Source organism: Aethalodelphis obliquidens, unplaced genomic scaffold (genome assembly GCF_003676395.1).
Source record: "Aethalodelphis obliquidens isolate GAN/ISIS:26980383/991018 unplaced genomic scaffold, ASM367639v1 scaffold20, whole genome shotgun sequence".
Taxonomy (NCBI): domain Eukaryota; kingdom Metazoa; phylum Chordata; class Mammalia; order Artiodactyla; family Delphinidae; genus Aethalodelphis; species Aethalodelphis obliquidens.
The window spans coordinates 15,510,525-15,529,679 of record NW_020837964.1 but is presented as its reverse complement, the minus strand read 5'-3'; the positions used below and the strand labels follow the sequence as shown (position 1 = coordinate 15,529,679).

At 48.4% G+C, this 19,155-nt stretch overlaps 1 protein-coding gene and 1 long non-coding RNA gene across 6 annotated transcripts in view; one reads left to right on the top strand and one right to left on the bottom strand.

Annotated features, from left to right (window-relative positions):
* LOC113627125 (uncharacterized) overlaps positions 1-18,023 on the bottom strand; it is a 52,146-nt gene extending 34,123 nt beyond the window's left edge. For all 3 annotated transcript variants that reach the window (XR_003435441.1, XR_003435439.1, XR_003435440.1), the window contains exons 1-2: positions 17,910-18,023; positions 17,331-17,426 (exon numbers count right to left, since the gene is read on the bottom strand). This is a non-coding gene — a long non-coding RNA (uncharacterized LOC113627125). The remainder of the gene's footprint in view (positions 1-17,330; positions 17,427-17,909) is intronic.
* The window catches only part of ZFHX3 (zinc finger homeobox 3), a 242,655-nt gene that overhangs the window by 216,750 nt on the left and 6,750 nt on the right, over positions 1-19,155 (top strand). For all 3 annotated transcript variants that reach the window (XM_027119415.1, XM_027119417.1, XM_027119416.1), the window contains exons 6-9: positions 1,928-2,061; positions 2,215-2,415; positions 12,197-12,299; positions 13,569-18,977. In XM_027119415.1, coding sequence (XP_026975216.1) covers positions 1,928-2,061; positions 2,215-2,415; positions 12,197-12,299; positions 13,569-18,977 — 5,847 coding nt within the window. The remainder of the gene's footprint in view (positions 1-1,927; positions 2,062-2,214; positions 2,416-12,196; positions 12,300-13,568; positions 18,978-19,155) is intronic.

Below are 19,155 nucleotides of genomic sequence, written 5' to 3'. Positions count from 1 at the left end.
AGAAGAGCTAACATATAGAAGACAACCACTAAGCAAAAATGAAAAACGATGGAGAATAAGAAACCTTCTGGGGACAGGAAGATCTTACATCCCCAAAACATTAATTAAAAGACTCCTATTGTGGGAGTGTTCAGGCAGGGGGCCCATCACACTACGAGGTCTAAAACCTGCGACGCAAGGTTTCGCGGGATCAGGTCTGCCGGGGGCTGGGAGATGGGAAGTGGGCCGTGGGAACCAGACTAGAATGTCACATACAGCACCTAGTTAATCGGTAGCCAGTCCATCATATTAAATATCCAGCCGTCATGTATTACCTTTCAAGTGAAAATGAATAACTCCCATTAAGAAGAAAATGGGTTTGAAGTCGATTCGAGACAGATTAAAGTACTGTTATGAATGTGTGCTGGGAGGAGGAGGGGTCCGTGTGTAATATGCTTGTCCTTGTACTTTTTAAATAATAGATGTTCTACAAACTTATGTAGACCAGGTTACCAAGATACTGGGGTTAAAGATCAGAAGATGTGCATTCTGGGAAGAGCATCCACTTCCTGGAATATTTCCTGCATTTTGCATTTTTATTTTCCAAAATTATTGTGTGGCCTTACGATTTTAATGAATAAAATTGATTTTTTACAACTGTTTATTAAAGCACACACCTGTAATGACAGCATCTTGGGTATCCATGTCAGAACAGATTTCAAGGCTGGAAACACACGCTAGGGAACTAGGCTGGATGAGACAGAAAGCAGTTTGACCGAAGAGTAAACATGAGGCTTTCTAAACCAGTGACCTCAGTGCTGAGTCAAATGATTTTTCAGTGAGGTAGGGAGGGCAGTGGGTATGTACTGTCTCACTACCATTTTCAGGATTTTTCTTCTCACCACTTGTAGCAAAATGCTGAAAAATGGAGTTCCCATCCAAAACAAGTGAGAGAGCCAGCCTTAAGATACTGACCAGGTTTTGGAATGACCACATCTGACCATTTGGAGATTTGTGTTTATACTGGAGGAGCCCTGCTTATTCATCCTTGTTAAAACCCTTTCAGCCCAGCTGTTTTCTCATCACAATCTTCCAGATCCCTTTCCATGCTTCAGAGAACTCCTTCCGCCAACACTTCCACGCTCACTGCTTGCTGCTTCACTCTCATGTGACTCTCCTTCCTCGTTGGTGTTTTGTTGTTTTGGTGGAGTGGGGTGCAGAGGGCATGTTTCTGGCAAGCGGAGAGGACACTCTCCCTCTGAACCACCCACTCTGAATAAACTCTTGTGTCTGGAGCACTGGCTCGATTAGAAGTTGGAGTCACGCCCTATCTAGTTCCACTCTTCAGTTACTTCTTCCCCAGAAGCAAGTTGCTGAAGCCACACTTGACTTTTTTGCATGCATTTGTATGCAGATATCCGTGTAAACCTTTCTCGGGTCCGTCCCATTTATCATGTCTCCTGTGATGTGCTGTGCTGTGCTGTGATTTCAAGAGCTGTGACAACAAAGTTGGAAGCACATCATCTATTACATCCATGAAAGCAGAGTCTGTCTGGTACTTGGGTTGACTCGTGGTTGGCAAAGCAATTGGTGAGACTTTCCCACCCACCCTCATAAGCCAGCAGATTGTGTCTTGATTGGGGGAGGTCAGAATAGACTGAATGTAGCTTAATCCAACTCAGAGCCTTTTAGTCCATTTCTGTACCTTTTTTTCTTAGTGTTCAGTTGTTAAAGTTGTGTAGTGACAGAAATTCATGGGGGACAAAAAGAAACACTTGCTTCTTTTCTAGCATGCCTGATAAATCAGTCCGGATGCTCATCCTACTTTAATTTTGGTGTTTCAAGAAAATCCTGTGCTATAAATGAATGTTGATTTTCACCCAACGCAAACCCTCTGGGAGCTGGCCTGGTCTGGCTGCTGTATTACATCTTCTGCTTTTTCTTCCAGCATCATCAAGCCAAGCAGAGAAGGAGCTGACAGATTCTCCTGCAACCTCCAAACGCATCTCCTTCCCAGGTAGCTCAGAGTCTCCTCTCTCTTCAAAGCGACCAAAAACATCAGAGGAGACCAAACCGGAGCAGGTGAGGCCAGAAGGGGCTGTGCTGGTGGGGGAGTGTTTCACATAACTGGGGGGAAGGGGGGGAGTGGAGTCTCGGGTGGGCGGGCTTGGGGCGGACACAGTTGCGGTGGGAACTGAAGATTCAGCCGGAGGGGTGGCTGTGTGTTCCCCACAGATGTACCAGTGTCCCTACTGCAAGTACAGCAACGCCGATGTCAACCGGCTGCGGGTGCACGCCATGACGCAGCACTCGGTGCAGCCCATGCTCCGCTGCCCCCTGTGCCAGGACATGCTCAACAACAAGATCCACCTCCAGCTGCACCTCACCCACCTCCACAGCGTGGCGCCCGACTGCGTGGAGAAGCTCATCATGACGGTAAGGCAGCTGGGAGCAGGACCTCGGGGCTTTTCTTTCCCCAGCGGTCAAAGGTGATGCAGCAACATGGACAGGACTCTGTTGCTGGATGCGAGAGCCAGTGCAGAGTTGGAAATGTCAAAGATAGTTCTGTGACCTTTGTTCACCTTAGACTTGGCCTGACTGTGGCCTACAGGGCTGAATACATATGCATTTCTCAACGTGCCTTATCATTCCTCTCTCCCCTCAGGACGCAGAGGCCTAGAGTAGCTAACCATTTACATGAAGAAGTTGTTATTCAGATTCTCCAAACCTTTACTGAGCAGGTCATCTTCTAGGTTGCTCTTAAATTCATTATGTCTCATTTCATCCTCACAACCACTCTGTTTTATTTAAAGAGTTTGACACGTTTACATTGACGGCTGAGGAAACTGAGGCTCAGAGAGGTTAGCTGACTTGATGCCCCTGCAAGTGGCGAACTCGCAGAATGTAGCCCTGTGACGTGGGAGTTTCTCAAGTGGATGCTTTCATTCTCAAAGCAGGAAGGTGCTCAGTTGGGTAGCACGTGGCGAGTCATGAACAAGGGCTTTGCATTTTGAGCATGATGTTGCTACACCTGCGGGGCATGGCTCTAAGTGGCCACTGTAAACATGGCCCAAAAGATTAGTATAAGGATTTAAATCTAATGTAATGAGAAAACTTTTCAAACGTCTACAGGCGATACCAGTATCCTGCATTCTGTGTATGCTTGGGCTGCTGGAAAGCCCTTTCCTGATCACTAGAGGAAAAACCCCCAAAGAGAAAAATTCTCACCTCTAACTTCCTTCAACAGTGGAGTAACAAGTTAATTTGATTGCCTTTTCGTGTGAAGATTCCCATGCAGGTCACAGATGTGTAACCTCTAGGCATTTCCCATTCCACCTGGTTACGCAAAATTAATGAATAACATTGTAAATGATGTTTAGTTGTGAGGAACATACATTTGATGATGCGTCAAGAGGACCTTAGCAGCCAATGGCAGGCTCTAAGGTGACCTAGCATGAGTTTCATTTCAAGTGTAAATGCACTTTCCATGGGTATTTTCAAATAGACAGACTGGTGAACATGGTTGAAAGGTTCTAAGTGGAAACTTCCTTTTGTGGATGGGTGGGTTTCTGTTACAAATTCCCCTGGAATTCTCTCCAGCCTTGGAAGTAACAAGGGGGATTTTCCTCAGGCCTCATCATACTTCCCACAGATGGCCTGGAACCATGGGAGCCTGAAGAAACAGGAAGAGATGTGGGGAGGGTGGCATTTTCAATACATCGTCCTTCTGCTCTGGTGATTATTTCTCCTGTTTAATATCAGTCTGGTCTAGGAAATGTGAGCCTGTAGTAATCTGTATGATTGGTTTACATCAGAGAGTAAGTTTCATTTATACATCCCTAGGGACTACTATATAAATTACATTTCAAATATCCATTGTTTGTCATACTTTTATAACAGCAACAGTATGGTACATTCAAAGTAGCAAGTCTGGTGGTCATTGTGAATCTTCTTCATTTATCAACAGAGTCTTTGAGAGGAGGATGTTACTTCTGTGTTTGCTTGGGTACCAATCCCTAAGATATTTCTGGGTGTTACCCACTCAAGCAGTGATTCTCAACCTTGTTTTTGGAGACGCTGGTGAAAACGGTTCAGTAGCCTTACTGGGTATTCTGTGCACGCTAAAGTTTGACAACTACTATTAAGAACTCTTTCAAATATTCCCCATGTTCAAAATTGTGTGTACAATGCCAGAGAGCATAAGGATACCCTAAAATCCATCCATGGAAACAGGTTAATAAACCCTATTTGAGAAGACTCCCTAAGAACATAATTACGGAGGAGAAACACACTCCCTAAAGGGGCTGTGCTTGGCACCTTGTACAGGAACCCCTGTGTACCTGCCTCATTTGCCCATAGCAGACAATGGAGATGTTTTCTAAATATTTCTGAAAAAAATGTGCAAATTGTGGGAAATGTGCTGACTATAGGAAGTTCATTTGCTAGCAACAAGAGAAAGTTAATGGATTCAGAAATACAGTTGAAAGTTGTGGGAAATGTAATCATAAGGGTTTTACACTCGATTTAAAGGCGTATATAAGGATGATTTGGTACCCTGTCTTTGCATGAGAAGATGGAGTTACTGCATGGCTGTCAGTATTGAATTGGTTTCTCAAGTCATGAGGATGGTTTGCATTGAGCTAAATGAAGCAACTCCACCTCGACCCTTTAGCAGCATCAGCAGGAAAAGATGAGCAACCAGGGTTAGAGGGGCGTTTGTGGCCATACCTTGGGGTGAGCCCAGCATCCTATTTGAGGACTGGACTGCTGATCTTGGTCTCTGCCCTGACAAATTAAATAGTTGCCATTGTCCTTCCTCTGAAAAGTTTGGTGTTAATATGAAATTTGCAATTGTTTTACAACTAAGTGTTTATAATGAACCTGTGGTTAGAATCATGCCCCTGGAGGATATTTTACAGCAATTTTATTAGAAAATTGGCCAAGGGAAAGTATTGGTTAGGCTTTCTGATGATACATCTGTTTGTTCCTGGCCAACTAGAGCAGGAAACTCTGAGAAATGCCCCTCAAATCAGAGCTGCATTTCCTAAACCATATCATTAAGGAATGGTCAGTGTTCAGTCATTCATCCTCCAAGAGGAGAAAGTTATGTCTGCTTTATCCTTGAGTGGCTGGGATGAATGGCAGTGAGAGGAGTGAATCTTCTTCCTTGCCAGATTGACTGAGTTCACTGCCTTTGGCTGCAAACTAGGAGAGCCTGGCAAGATCCACCAAACAGACAGCTCCTGGCAGACACGGGGTATGTCCAGGGTAGCTAAAGCTATAAATTCTGGGAAATACTTTTTGCTGTTTGGGTCCAAGGGCCCAGGATCTGGCTTGAATTGGGTTTCAGTCTCTCTAAAAGTAAATTCCACCCTGATAAATGGAAATAGATTACTTTCTCTACAATGCCTTTCCGTTCAGTTGTAAATGGAGAGTGTTTTGAGGAGGCTTCATTTAATAATACCTTATCAGACAGCTTTCAGGAACCTGCAGTGTCTAATATGTCTGTTGCTATGGTAACAGTTGCTTGCTTATGCTCTGCATCTCATATCTGTGTCTTCCATGGGCCCCCTTCTTTTTACCGATGAAGGGGCTTGAAAAATATTCTCCACTGGGAACAATTGCAGCTCTGGCCCTCCGCTATGGAAACTGCACCCATACCACTTCATTCTGCTCGGCCTATTGGAAACAGAGCTCCAAACGGTGTCTTTACACACGTCATATGAAAGACGGAAATCTATAAAGCTTAAGGCGGTGAGACAGGTGCCCCTCCAGACCCAACTGAGCGACCCGCCCCCGATGTCAGTTCCATAGAATTCTCACCTATTTACCGAGAAGTCCGAGATTCCGAACTGGTGGTGGGGATATAGGGGCTGCTGCTCGTGCCCTCCTTTGTCTCACAGTTTTGGGCGAGGAGGGTTGAGGGCATAGGGGACAGGTTTCTGGCCCCTAAATGAGAATGGGAAAGACCACCTACAATGCATATCAGTAGTCTTAAATTATTCTAATTGATCACTGTCCTTCTAAGTGGCAGGACACACCACTGGGATCCCGGAGCACTAATACGGGGAAACTGTCTTTGTTCCCCAGTCACTTAACAGAGTATGACCTCATGGCAGAGAAGGGGGTTGGCTCTGGAGCAGCCCAGGAACACCTCTTTCTCTAGCCCTTCGTCTTCACTCCCTTAGTTATTCTGTACGTTTTGTCCACGCACAGATTCCCCTTGGCTGCCCCTGGACCTGCACTGCCTGCAGGTCCCCTCCACCCCCAGCCCGCCCCAGCTGTCTGTCTCCTGTGATGTTTTCGGTCAGCGTCTTTCTCTGCTCGTCGTGTGCCTGTGCATCCGAGTCTCCAGATCAGGCTGGCTGCTTGGCCCCCCTGCACTGGGGGCTCTCGGGTGGCCAGCGGCCCTGAGGCTGTGGCACCCACTTGGGTACCAGCTCTCACTTTGTCTCCATCTCAGAGGAGGGTAATGAAAATAATCGGGCTTCATTAATTCCAAGCCCTGTGAGGTGATAGCCATTTGGAGCCTGTTTGCCAATTAGATGGTCTAAATTAAAAGTGACCTTGGTATACTGCCACTGCTTGCCTCTCCAAGTCTAATGAAGCTTCTCTCTCCAATTCAGTCCCCTTCTCAGCTTTTTTCTCCCTCACTCACTGTGTGTGTGTGTGTGTGTGTGTGTGTGTGTGTGTGTGTGTGCATGTGTGTGTGAACTGTTCATATGTTTCCTGTTCTCCCACCTACCTCCTTTTTCAGTCTTTCTCATTCTTAGATTTTAAAATCTGGTTCAGGGCTGCATTTGTTTCTGGCCCATGTGAATTGTTAATATGGCCCTACAATTCTTCCTCTTGGGTTTTAGGTTTAAAAAAAAAACAACAAAAAAGATAGACAACGACATAGGAAGACATTTTAGAAGGGAAACGAGACAAAGAGAGAAACAGCCCTCTCGACTCCGTGGTCCAGCGCCCAGCCTGGCACATTTGGAAGGTAGTAAAGGGAAGGAGGGAAAAACCTCTGAAGCTCTCTCTGCTGCCGTGAGTTGCCGGGCTTGCTGGCTGCAGATGTGCAGAGACCAGCTGGCAGCCATCGAGGTCAGGGGAGGAAGTGAGCAGCCAGACCCTCACTGGCGCCGTCGACTTTGGGTCCCCCACTAGCTAGAATGCTCAGTTCTGGAAGCGGTTGGCTTTTAACTCCATGCTTGTTTTTTGAACAGGACCAATGCCTCATTCACAAGGTGTAGAGACCGGCCAGGTCTCTGCCAGGAAGGCCTGTGTCTGAGGCTTTTTCCCTCTTTTTTTCCCTCCACCTGAGTTTCTTCATTCTCTTGATTTTTTTTTACTGAAATATGAAGGATTTGAGTCTCCTTGGGAGTCTAGGTTTTGGCAAATCTGTATACTTTCACTTGGAATAGAGAGCCTTTCAGAAAGAAGCTCTACTCAGGCGAGCAATGCCAAGGCTGTGGGGATGAAGGTCTCAGAGAAACCAAGTTCAGTACTCGCTCTAAGAAAGTACCTTTGCTTTCCAGCATGTGGAACTTGTTGGTTGCATTGCTCTAACCTCAGACAGGGTGGCCTTGAGAGGTGAATTTGCATGAGCAGTCCCGTTCAGAATTCAGCAAAGTGTATACACCCCTTGGCTGCTCAAGTTGTGGTATTTGGTCATTTCATATCCATGACCCAGAGAAAGCAAGGAGTGGGGAGGGCTCCTTATAATTCCAGCTTCTTCTATCGAAAAAGAGTCAACATCAGCGGCCCCTCCCAGATGTCACAGTGGGGACCAGACCCACATCTAAGACTCTGGGTTTTATAAGGTGTGTCCTTGGAGCTTTCGGGCCCACTCACCTCATAGAAACTTGAAATGCGTTAAGTCATAATCCAAAATAATGGTGAACTGAACAGGAGGTAGGAACTAGGTATTTACAAACCCACGTCACCTTTCCTAGTAGTTCAAGGGCAATTAACTTGAATCCCGGAATTTCCCTCAAGGGAGCCTGTGATTTCCTGAAATTATCTACGATAGTTTGTTTTAAAAGTATTTTCTCTAGGAGGCTGCAACTTTCATCAGATTTTCTAATGAGTTTATGATCTCTAGAAGGTTAATTATTCTGGATGTGAGCTTCTTGGACACAGGGACCCGGTCTTGCTGTCTCACAAGCGTGCAGCACGGGGACCTTGTACAAAGTTTAGTGAATGATGGTCAAATGAATGGATGAGCAGAGTCATTTGAGGCCCTTCCTTTTCATCAACTAAGTTGTTTTGGAATGGCTTAAGCGTGAAGATTCTTAGTACCGGCATGGAGCTCTTCTGTTTCTATCGTCATATGTGAGAATTGCTTGAACTTGAAGATTTTCAGCATCAGAGCAGAACTCCACATTTGCCTTGTTACATGTGAGACTTGTTTACTTGTTAGGAAGGTACTGCGCCTGTTCGGATGATATTTTCTTCCTACGTTTCCGTCAACTCTGCATGCTTGACTTGGCTGAGAGGAGCCAAGATCATCACCACAGAGCTGCTTTGCGTCGTCATGGCCGCCGAGCTTGAGAGACTCAAGTTCTGAGGCAGTAATGGCTCTAAGCAATTGAATTTTCTAACCAGAAAAACTCTGACTTCTGGTTCAAAGTCTGTTTTAATAGTCTGAGGTCCCCTCTATACATTAATGAGTAGACTATGGGGGAATGTAACTTAACATACTCAGTGTTTATGGGTGTAAGATTATTGGAAGAATCAATCTACATGGGTGTCAGTGTAGGAAGCATAGGTGTTTAGACTGATTGTGTACTATTGTTTGGCCAAACCTAAAACTTTTTGTTTGGCTTTTGAGTGTGTGGATGGGAGGGCTTGGGGCAGAGAGAGTGAATGTGTAATGCCGCGTACGCTGTCGGGACAGGGGAGCTGCTGGCGGCATCTAGTCCTCCGAGGGTCTCTGTGGTTTGGACATGTTTGGGGCGGCTCTGCTTACGACGCTGTGGCCAGGTTTTGTCCTCTCACATACTGGCATGCTCCGTCGCTCCTAGAGAAAGGGAAGGTCTTTACAGAACTCTGCCCAGCACTGTTGAGTGACCGCCTTTCCCACGGACTTTCAGCCGTCCATCAGAGGCTGGCTGGGATAGACTCAACCTTCCACACTGTGTGGCAGCCAGATATGATTGGGAAACAAGGAGTGCCAAGGCAAGTATTGAAGGAACTCAGCCTTTGGCCAACTTTCATTTTCTTCCGTGAGCAGAATTCCTCAGAGAGCCATTGGCAGGACGGTATTTTTGGCTCTTTACAAAAAAGCGTGGTAACTTTGAGTGATGAGCTTGAGAAGCTGGTAGGAGAGGGAGTAGTGGACACGGACACGGGAACATTAGTGTCCGAGAGCTGACGTGGGGCCCTCCAGCGTCCTGCACAGCAAAGAGGCTTCCATCGCAACCTCTCTCTTCAGACCCATGCGCAGACAGACCGCACCAGAATTTCTAGATCCTTAGGATTCTCTTTAGGGGTCTTCTTCTTTGCTTTCTGGGCATTTCTTGCCCATTAAGATTTTATAGGGCTTCCCTGGTGGCGCAGTGGTTGAGAGTCCGCCTGCCGATGCAGGGGACACGGGTTCGTGCCCCGGTGCGGGAGGATCCCACATGCCATGGAGCGGCTGGGCCCGTAAGCCATGGCCGCTGAGCCTGCGCGTCCGGAGCCTGTGCTCCACAACGGGAGAGGCCACAACAGTGGGAGGCCCGCGTACAGCAAAAAAAAAAAAAAAAGATTTTATATACCCAACATTTTTGTTTGTTTTCAGGGAGAGGTTGGGTAACACTATAGATGAGAAGATGCAGGTAGATAGAAGTAGTTACGTAAACACGTATGAGGCAAGACTTACAGGTTTGGGGGCCCAGATTAAGATGCAGAGGAGCATGTGAGGTTGATGATTATATTTTGGGGAGAGTTAATTGATGGAAGGTGAAGGCAGACAAAGAACCGCTGCTTACTGCCTTCTTGAATCCCAATCAGGAATTATGATTAAAGTCGCGGCGAGACAACAGAGGGCTGATGAATTGGTGTCTTTTTTTTCTTTCTTTTTTGCCGTCATTCACACTTGATTGACTTCAACCTTTCAAGTGCAAAAGTCTCTCTTTTCCATTATTATTCATAGCCATCTGAGTTTTTCTAATTAAAGTGTATGAAAACAATTACTGATCCGTCGTACTGAGTCTGTTAGAGGGGATGTCTGCCTTACTGTAATGTGTATAAAAAGCCCACAGTTTTCTATAATGATGTGCAGCTGAGGTGTTAGATAATTTTATTCTTTTTTACTCTGTAGGGCTTTTTTTTTTTTTTCACTTCTCATGATTCATTTTTCATAATTCCTAAAGATCCCAGGAAAGGACTGATCCTGCAGCTACAGCCGAGAAAGGAGGTGTGGGGGGGAGTCTTTTTTCCTTTCCCTTTCTCCCCCTCTTGCCCCCAACCTCGTGCTCCCCCTCGGTTGAGGACTATAAATTAATCGGTGACCTTTCACTTCTTGGATTCCCGCTGGACTCCCCAACCACACTGGTCAGAAATGCTTTCTATTAAAAAGAAAATAGATGGAATGAGTTTGGCCATCTCCGCTCCATTCCTAACGATTCATCCACAGCTAGCCGTAAGCAGCTGCTGGCGAGCTTTGTGTGAGGGTGCAGATTCTGTGAGAGCAGGGATTCTGTGTCACATTCACCTGCCACGCACCTGCTCTTCGTAAACGCAGGGTTCCTCAGAGCCCTTCTTCGTAGTGCCTGTTGCTTAATTTTTGCACCTACGGGCATCTGGGTTGCTGAGATTATCCTAATACCCTGAAATGTATTGAGGAGTTACCTTTTTGGATTTATGGGGACAGCTGTCTGAGTTTCCTTTAGGAGGAGTGGAACCTACCACTGATGATTCTAGTGAACACGTCAGCAGTGATTTTGAGCAAGGCCAGGATCCTCGAACCATTAAAAATTAATAGTAATTTATTTTAAATATTTAATTTTGAACAGTAATCTAGGCGTTCCAATCTTTGTAACAGCAAGTGAAGATACTATCTCAATAGTTGTGTTTGATGGGAAAGTAATGCCTCCAGGTGGGGCTGCGTGCCATGTAGAAAGGTTAGTGGTGACTGTAAGTTTCTGTTCCTGTAACCTCAGGGTCAGTTTGCTTCTCAGGCTGTCATCAAACAGGGAACGATTTCTAATTCATTTGGGAATATCATCGCCAACTACCTTCCCATCCTATAGTAGGCAAAGGGATATTGCTGCTTCTTAAATGAAGAACCTTTTAGCCTTACGTTGGATGTTGAGGGCCTCCTATCACGTTAATGGAGGGCAGATGATAACTTGTTTGGACAAGCTTGCGGCCAGATGGCAGGAAAGCCTGGAGAAATAAATGCCGAAAGATCTGACCTTAAATTGTAGCTCTTTTGACCCAGGCTAATTCTGGAGTTGCTGTATTGGGAAACAACAGCCGTGGCCAAGGTGGGGCTGCCCTGTTGTAGAACGTAGGGTGCGGGGCACCCTCTGCGGCTGGGACACTGGCCAGAAGTCCCCTCTGATGCTGTGTACCTCAGGCAAAGACCCCAGGAGAAATCCTGACTGAAGTGAGTCATAAGAAATGCTCATTTGCACTTGATCTCAGCTTGTAAAGGGTTACAAAATGTTGTTTCCTGGAAAAATCTGCCAGTGTGTCTGCGTGTCCTTAGCCTTTCCTTTGTTCCCTTCTCTTCTTCTCACCCTTTCCTTCGCTCTTATTCCCCTCCTCTTCTTGCCTGAATACATTCTGAAAACAGTACTACAATGCTCCCTGCTTCAAGATTACAGTGTACTTTACTAGGTATGATTTAATTAGGGCCCTTATTATGTTTTCAGCAGCTTAAGGTGGGCCTTTCAACTTATCTACCTAATTGGTTGCACAAGAAGTTTCACAGCCCATGACAAAACATTGTCAGTGATCAAAGTCAAAATTCTGCATAAAGGAAAAATATTAATAATAAGATTATTCTTCAAGTGTGCACTGCTAATTATGTCCAGAATGTAACCGTAGAAACGCTTTTGACTGATGTGAGCTTTGTCTAATAAACATGAATCTTCAGTGAGCTATGAAAAGTGACACCTCCAGCTTTACACTGGTGAAGGCTAATTTTGCTTATTAAATAATTTTGACACATTTCCCTATTTTGTGTCTCTTTCCTCGCCCTTTGACTCTCCTCGCTTCTCTACCGCTTGCTCTTCAGGTGACTACCCCTGAGATGGTGATGCCCAGCAGCCTGTTCCTCCCAGCGGCTGTTCCAGATCGGGACGGGAACTCCAGTTTGGAGGAGGCAGGAAAGCAGCCTGGTTAGTGTCATTATTCTTGACCCCTGAGAAGAGTAAACAAAATGAAACCTGGGGCCAAAATTTTCATGGAGCAAGAGTGCCAGGAATTCTTTACGATACTCCTAAAAGCTGAATGTAACTTTTCAAGGGATGAGGGGCACCGTTGTCAGCTACTTGATGCTCTGGTTCTTGGCATGTATTTGTGTACACACTTCATATGGTTTGAAGTGAGAAAAGCAGGTGAGAACCAGTGGGGTTTTGGTGGACATCTGTCCCCTTGACTATACAGTGAGGAAGTGACTAACCAGAGAGTCAGCCAGTAGACCCATGACTTACCACCCTAAGCCATCAAATACTCCCTCTCTGAGGACTTAATTATTAGGGACCTGTGGAGCACATGGGTGACCTCAGGGCACTGGGTTAGTTGTCTTTCTAGGTGCTGTCATCTCTGCACAGAGCTCTTCTCTGAGACTTCCAGGAGTGCCTTATGGGAGGCAGCGGAGAGGTGCATTTGGAAAGAACACTGTTGTAGGCATAGATGCTGCTGGTGCCCCACGGTGGGTCCTAGCTGGATGGGGCCTCAGACCTCTGTTTATGAGTCTCTCCTACATCTTTGACACCTTGTCAGCAGCTGAGGTTTAAGCTGGGAAGAGTTACACCACACTACTGCCCCACCGTGTCTCCCTTGTGATTTTTCCATATTAGGCAGCATACAGCTGACCCAAAAAAGGGTCAGAATATTTATGGGTGATGATCTCACTGTAGAGAAAAGTTTTAATGTGTTTTCATAATTGGCCACTTGAATGTTCTTTGCTTATTGAATAGAGAGGACAGTCCAAAGTCACATTATAACAAGAAATTTAATGCCTAAAAATATATATATCCCAAAATTTCTTATATTACAGTGGATAGCAATTCTTGCAAATTCCCCACAGCTTAGGACAGCATGAATTCACATATTCTATAATTCAGATCCATGTAAAGGGGGTATCCCTTCAAGCCAGTTCTTGAGAAATTGAAACAAACAAATATTGTTTAAAAGGCAGATTTGTGCTATGGTATAGGCCTACTAGCAGTTGAGACTTTTTGTATCTCCTTTTCTTCCTCTCTGTTCCTGTGCACCTGCTTATATAACACGTGCTCTCAGCGGTGTGGGGCTCTGTGGAGAGTGTGTGTCTGCAGGTTGGGTATTTATTTCCCTCATCATGAGACTCTGTTCATGAGGCCTTGCTGGGTAGACAGCTCTAAGCCTTCTTTATCATTGGGCTTTTTTTTTTTTTTTTTTTTCAGAAACCTCAGATGATCTGGGAAAGAACATCTTGCCCTCTGCCAGCACAGAACACAGTGGAGATGTGAAACCCTCTCCCGCTGACCCAGGCTCTGTGAGAGAAGATTCAGGCTTCCTGTGCTGGAAGAAGGGGTGCAACCAGGTTTTCAAAACTTCCGCCACTCTCCAGACGCACTTCAACGAGGTTCACGCCAAGAGGCCTCAGCTGCCCGTGTCGGATCGCCACGTGTACAAGTACCGCTGCAACCAGTGCAGCCTAGCTTTCAAGACCGTGGAAAAGCTGCAGCTCCACTCTCAGTACCACGTGATCAGAGCTGCCACCATGTGCTGTCTCTGTCAGCGCAGTTTCCGAACTTTCCAGGCTCTGAAAAAACACCTCGAGACGAGCCACCTGGAGTTGAGTGAGGCCGACATCCAACAGCTTTATGGTGGCCTTCTGGCCAATGGAGACCTCCTGGCAATGGGAGACCCCACCCTGGCCGAGGACCATACCATAATCGTTGAGGAAGACAAGGAAGAAGAGAGTGACTTGGAGGATAAACAGAGCCCGACGGGCAGTGACTCTGGGTCGGTACAAGAAGACTCGGGCTCAGAGCCAAAGAGAGCTCTCCCTTTCAGAAAAGGCCCCAACTTCACCATGGAAAAATTTCTAGACCCTTCTCGCCCTTACAAGTGTACCGTCTGCAAGGAATCTTTCACTCAGAAGAACATCCTGCTAGTGCACTACAATTCTGTCTCCCACCTGCATAAGTTGAAGAGAGCCCTTCAAGAATCGGCAGCTGGTCAGCCAGAACCCACCAGCAGCCCTGACAACAAACCTTTCAAGTGTAACACTTGTAACGTGGCCTATAGCCAGAGTTCCACGCTGGAGATCCATATGAGGTCTGTGTTGCATCAAACCAAGGCCCGGGCAGCCAAGCTGGAGGCTGCAAGTGGCAGCAGCAATGGCACCGGGAACAGCAGCAGTGTCTCCCTGAGCTCCTCCACCCCAAGTCCTGTGAGCACCAGTGGCAGTAACACCTTTACCACCACCAATCCGAGCAGTGCTGGCACTGCTCCAAGCTCCAGCTTACTGAGCCAAGTGTCCGCTGAAAGTGCAGGCATGCCACCCCTGGGGAACCCCAGCGGTGCCAACACTGCTTCCCCTCCAGAGCCCAAGGAAGCCAATCGGAAGAAGCTGGCAGATATGATCACATCCAGGCAGCAGCAGCAGCAAGCACAGACCCTGGCCCAGGCCCAGGCCCAAGTTCAAGCTCACCTGCAGCAGGAGCTGCAGCAGCAGGCGGCCCTGATCCAGTCCCAGCTGTTTAGCCCCACCCTCCTTCCTCACTTCCCCATGGCCACGGAGACCCTGCTGCAGCTGCAGCAGCAGCAGCATCTCCTCTTCCCCTTCTACATCCCCAGCGCCGAGTTCCAGCTCAGCCCCGAGGTGAGCCTGCCAGTGACGAGCGGGGCGCTGACGCTGACGGGGGCGGGCCCAGGCTTGCTGGAAGAGCTGAAGGCTCAGGTTCAGGTCCCGCAGCAGGGCCATCAGCAGGTCCTGCAGCAGCAGAGCCAGCTCTCTCTGCCCCAGAGTCACTCTGCACTCCTACAGCCCAGCCAGCACATCGAGAAGAAAAACAAATTGGTCATCAAAGAAAAGGAAAAAGAAAGCCAGAGAGAGAGGGACGGTGCCGAGGGGGGAGAGGGCAACTCGGGACCAAAGGAATCACTTCCCGATGCCTTGAAGGCCAAAGAGAAGAAAGAATTGGCCCCAGGGGGTAGTTGTGAGCCTTCCATGCTCCCTCCACGCATCGCCTCGGACGCCAGAGGGAACGCCACCAAGGCCTTGCTGGAGAACTTCGGCTTTGAGCTGGTCATTCAGTACAACGAGAACAAGCAGAAGGTACAGAAGAAGAACGGGAAGACCGAGCAGGGGGAGAATCCGGAAAAGCTCGAGTGCGACTCCTGTGGCAAGTTGTTCTCGAACATCTTGATTTTAAAGAGTCATCAAGAGCATGTTCACCAGAATTACTTTCCCTTTAAACAGCTGGAGAGATTTGCCAAACAGTACCGAGAGCACTACGACAAGCTGTACCCCTTGAGGCCTCAGACCCCCGAGCCGCCGCCTCCGCCCCCACCCCCGCCGCCGCCCCCGCTTCCGGCAGCGCCGCCCCCGCCGGCCTCCACCCCAGCCATCCCCGTGTCAGCGCCACCCATCACCTCGCCCACGATTGCACCGGCCCAGCCATCCGTGCCGCTGACCCAGCTCTCCATGCCCATGGAGCTGCCCATCTTCTCACCACTGATGATGCAGACGATGCCGCTGCAGACCCTGCCGGCCCAGCTGCCCCCTCAGCTTGGACCTGTGGAGCCTCTGCCTGCGGACCTGGCCCAGCTCTACCAGCATCAGCTCAATCCAAGTCTCCTCCAGCAACAGAACAAGAGGCCTCGCACTAGGATCACCGATGACCAGCTCCGAGTCCTGCGGCAGTATTTTGACATTAACAACTCCCCCAGTGAAGAGCAGATCAAAGAGATGGCAGACAAGTCTGGGCTGCCCCAGAAAGTGATCAAGCACTGGTTCAGAAACACTCTCTTCAAAGAGCGGCAGCGTAACAAGGACTCCCCTTACAACTTCAGCAATCCTCCTATCACCAGCCTGGAGGAGCTCAAGATCGACTCTCGGCCCCCTTCACCAGAACCTCAGAAGCAGGAGTACTGGGGGAGCAAGAGGTCTTCAAGAACAAGATTTACTGACTACCAGCTGAGGGTCCTGCAGGACTTCTTTGATGCCAACGCTTACCCCAAGGACGATGAATTTGAGCAACTCTCTAATTTACTGAACCTTCCAACCCGAGTCATAGTGGTCTGGTTTCAAAACGCCCGACAGAAGGCCAGGAAAAATTACGAGAATCAGGGAGAGGGCAAAGATGGAGAGCGGCGGGAACTTACAAATGATAGGTATATTCGAACGAGCAACTTGAACTACCAGTGCAAAAAATGCAGCCTGGTGTTTCAGCGCATCTTTGATCTCATCAAGCACCAGAAGAAGCTGTGTTACAAGGATGAGGACGAGGAGGGGCAGGATGACAGCCAAAACGAGGATTCCATGGACGCCATGGAAATCCTGACGCCCACCAGCTCCTCGTGCAGCACCCCGATGCCCTCCCAGGCTTACAGCACCCCGGCACCAACGGCCAGTACAGCTTCCGCTGCTTTCTTGCAGCTTACATCAGAGGCTGACGAACTGGCCACCTTCAGTTCAAAACCAGAGGCGAGTGATGAGAAACCAAAGCAGGCTGAACCTCCCAGTGCACAGCCAAACCAGACCCAAGAAAAGCAAGGACAACCAAAGGCAGAGCTGCAGCAGCAAGACCAGCCCGAGCAGAAGACAAATGCAGCCCAGCAAAAGCTCCCGCAGCTGACGTCCCCCGCTTCGTTGCCCCAGCCTCCTCCACAAGTGCCCCCCCCTCAGTGCCCCTTGGCCCAGTCGAGCCCCAGTCCCTCCCAGCTCTCCCACCTGCCCCTTAAGCCCCTCCACACGTCAACTCCTCAGCAGCTGGCCAACCTACCTCCGCAGCTAATCCCCTACCAGTGTGAGCAGTGCAAGCTGGCGTTCCCGTCGTTTGAGCACTGGCAGGAGCACCAGCAGCTTCACTTTCTGAGCGCACAGAACCAGTTCATCCACCCCCAGTTTTTGGACAGGTCACTGGATATGCCTTTCATGCTGTTTGACCCGAGTAACCCACTGCTGGCAAGCCAGCTGCTCTCTGGGGCCATACCTCAGATTCCGGCAAGCTCGGCCACTTCCCCTTCAACTCCCACCTCCACGATGAACACTCTCAAGAGGAAGCTGGAGGAGAAGGCCAGTGCCAGCCCTGGAGAAAACGACAGTGGGACGGGAGGAGAAGAACCTCAGAGAGACAAGCGTTTGAGGACAACTATTACACCAGAACAGCTAGAAATTCTCTACCAAAAGTATCTCTTGGACTCCAATCCAACTCGAAAGATGTTGGATCACATTGCGCATGAGGTGGGTCTGAAGAAACGTGTGGTACAAGTCTGGTTTCAGAACACCCGAGCCCGGGAAAGGAAAGGACAGTTCAGGGCTGTGGGCCCAGCGCAGGCCCACAGGAGATGCCCTTTTTGCAGAGCGCTCTTCAAAGCCAAGACTGCCCTGGAGGCTCATATCCGGTCCCGTCATTGGCATGAAGCCAAGAGAGCTGGCTACAACCTAACTCTGTCTGCAATGCTCTTAGACTGCGATGGGGGACTCCAGATGAAAGGAGATATTTTTGATGGAACTAGCTTTTCCCACCTACCCCCAAGCAGTAGTGATGGCCAAGGTGTTCCCCTCTCACCTGTGAGCAAAACCATGGAGTTGTCTCCTAGAACTCTTCTTAGCCCTTCTTCCATCAAGGTGGAAGGGATTGAAGACTTTGAAAGCCCTTCCATGTCTTCAGTTAATCTAAACTTTGACCAAACTAAGCTGGACAACGACGACTGTTCCTCAGTCAACACAGCGATCACAGATACCACTACTGGAGACGAGGGCAATGCGGATAACGACAGTGCGACGGGAATAGCAACTGAAACCAAATCCTCTTCCGCGCCCAGCGAAGGGTTGACCAAAGCAGCCATGATGGCAATGTCCGAGTATGAAGATCGGTTGTCATCCGGTCTGGTCAGCCCAGCCCCGAGCTTTTACAGCAAGGAATATGACAATGAAGGTACAGTGGACTACAGTGAAACCTCGAGCCTTGCAGACCCCTGCTCCCCAAGCCCTGGTGCAAGTGGGTCAGCAGGCAAATCTGGAGACAGTGGGGATAGGCCCGGGCAGAAACGTTTTCGCACTCAGATGACCAATCTGCAGCTGAAGGTCCTCAAGTCATGCTTTAATGACTACAGGACACCCACCATGCTAGAGTGTGAAGTCCTGGGCAATGACATTGGACTGCCAAAGAGAGTGGTTCAGGTCTGGTTCCAGAATGCCCGGGCAAAAGAAAAGAAGTCCAAGTTAAGCATGGCCAAGCATTTTGGGATAAACCAAACAAGTTACGAGGGACCCAAAACAGAGTGCACTTTGTGTGGCATCAAGTACAGCGCTCGGCTGTCTGTACGTGACCATATCTTTTCCCAACAGCATATCTCCAAAGTTAAAGACACCATTGGAAGCCAGCTGGACAAGGAGAAAGAATACTTTGACCCAGCCACTGTACGTCAGTTGATGGCTCAACAAGAGTTGGACCGGATTAAAAAGGCCAATGAGGTCCTCGGACTGGCAGCTCAGCAGCAAGGGATGTTTGACAACGCCCCTCTTCAGGCTCTCAACCTTCCTACGGCATATCCGGCAATCCAGGGCATTCCTCCCGTGTTGCTCCCCGGCCTCAACAGCCCCTCCTTGCCAGGCTTTACTCCATCCAACACAGGTGGGTTCTGCTCTTGGTGATTCTCCCAGTATTAAATAGCCGCCCAATTAGCGCTTCTTCTATGGCTATCACACAAAACCTCTGAGTGCTGGCCTGATAGGAAGCTTCCCTTTTCAAGTTCTCTAACAGCAATAAAACCTCAGGTCCCTTCCACTGAGTCTCCCTAGAGCTGGAGTGT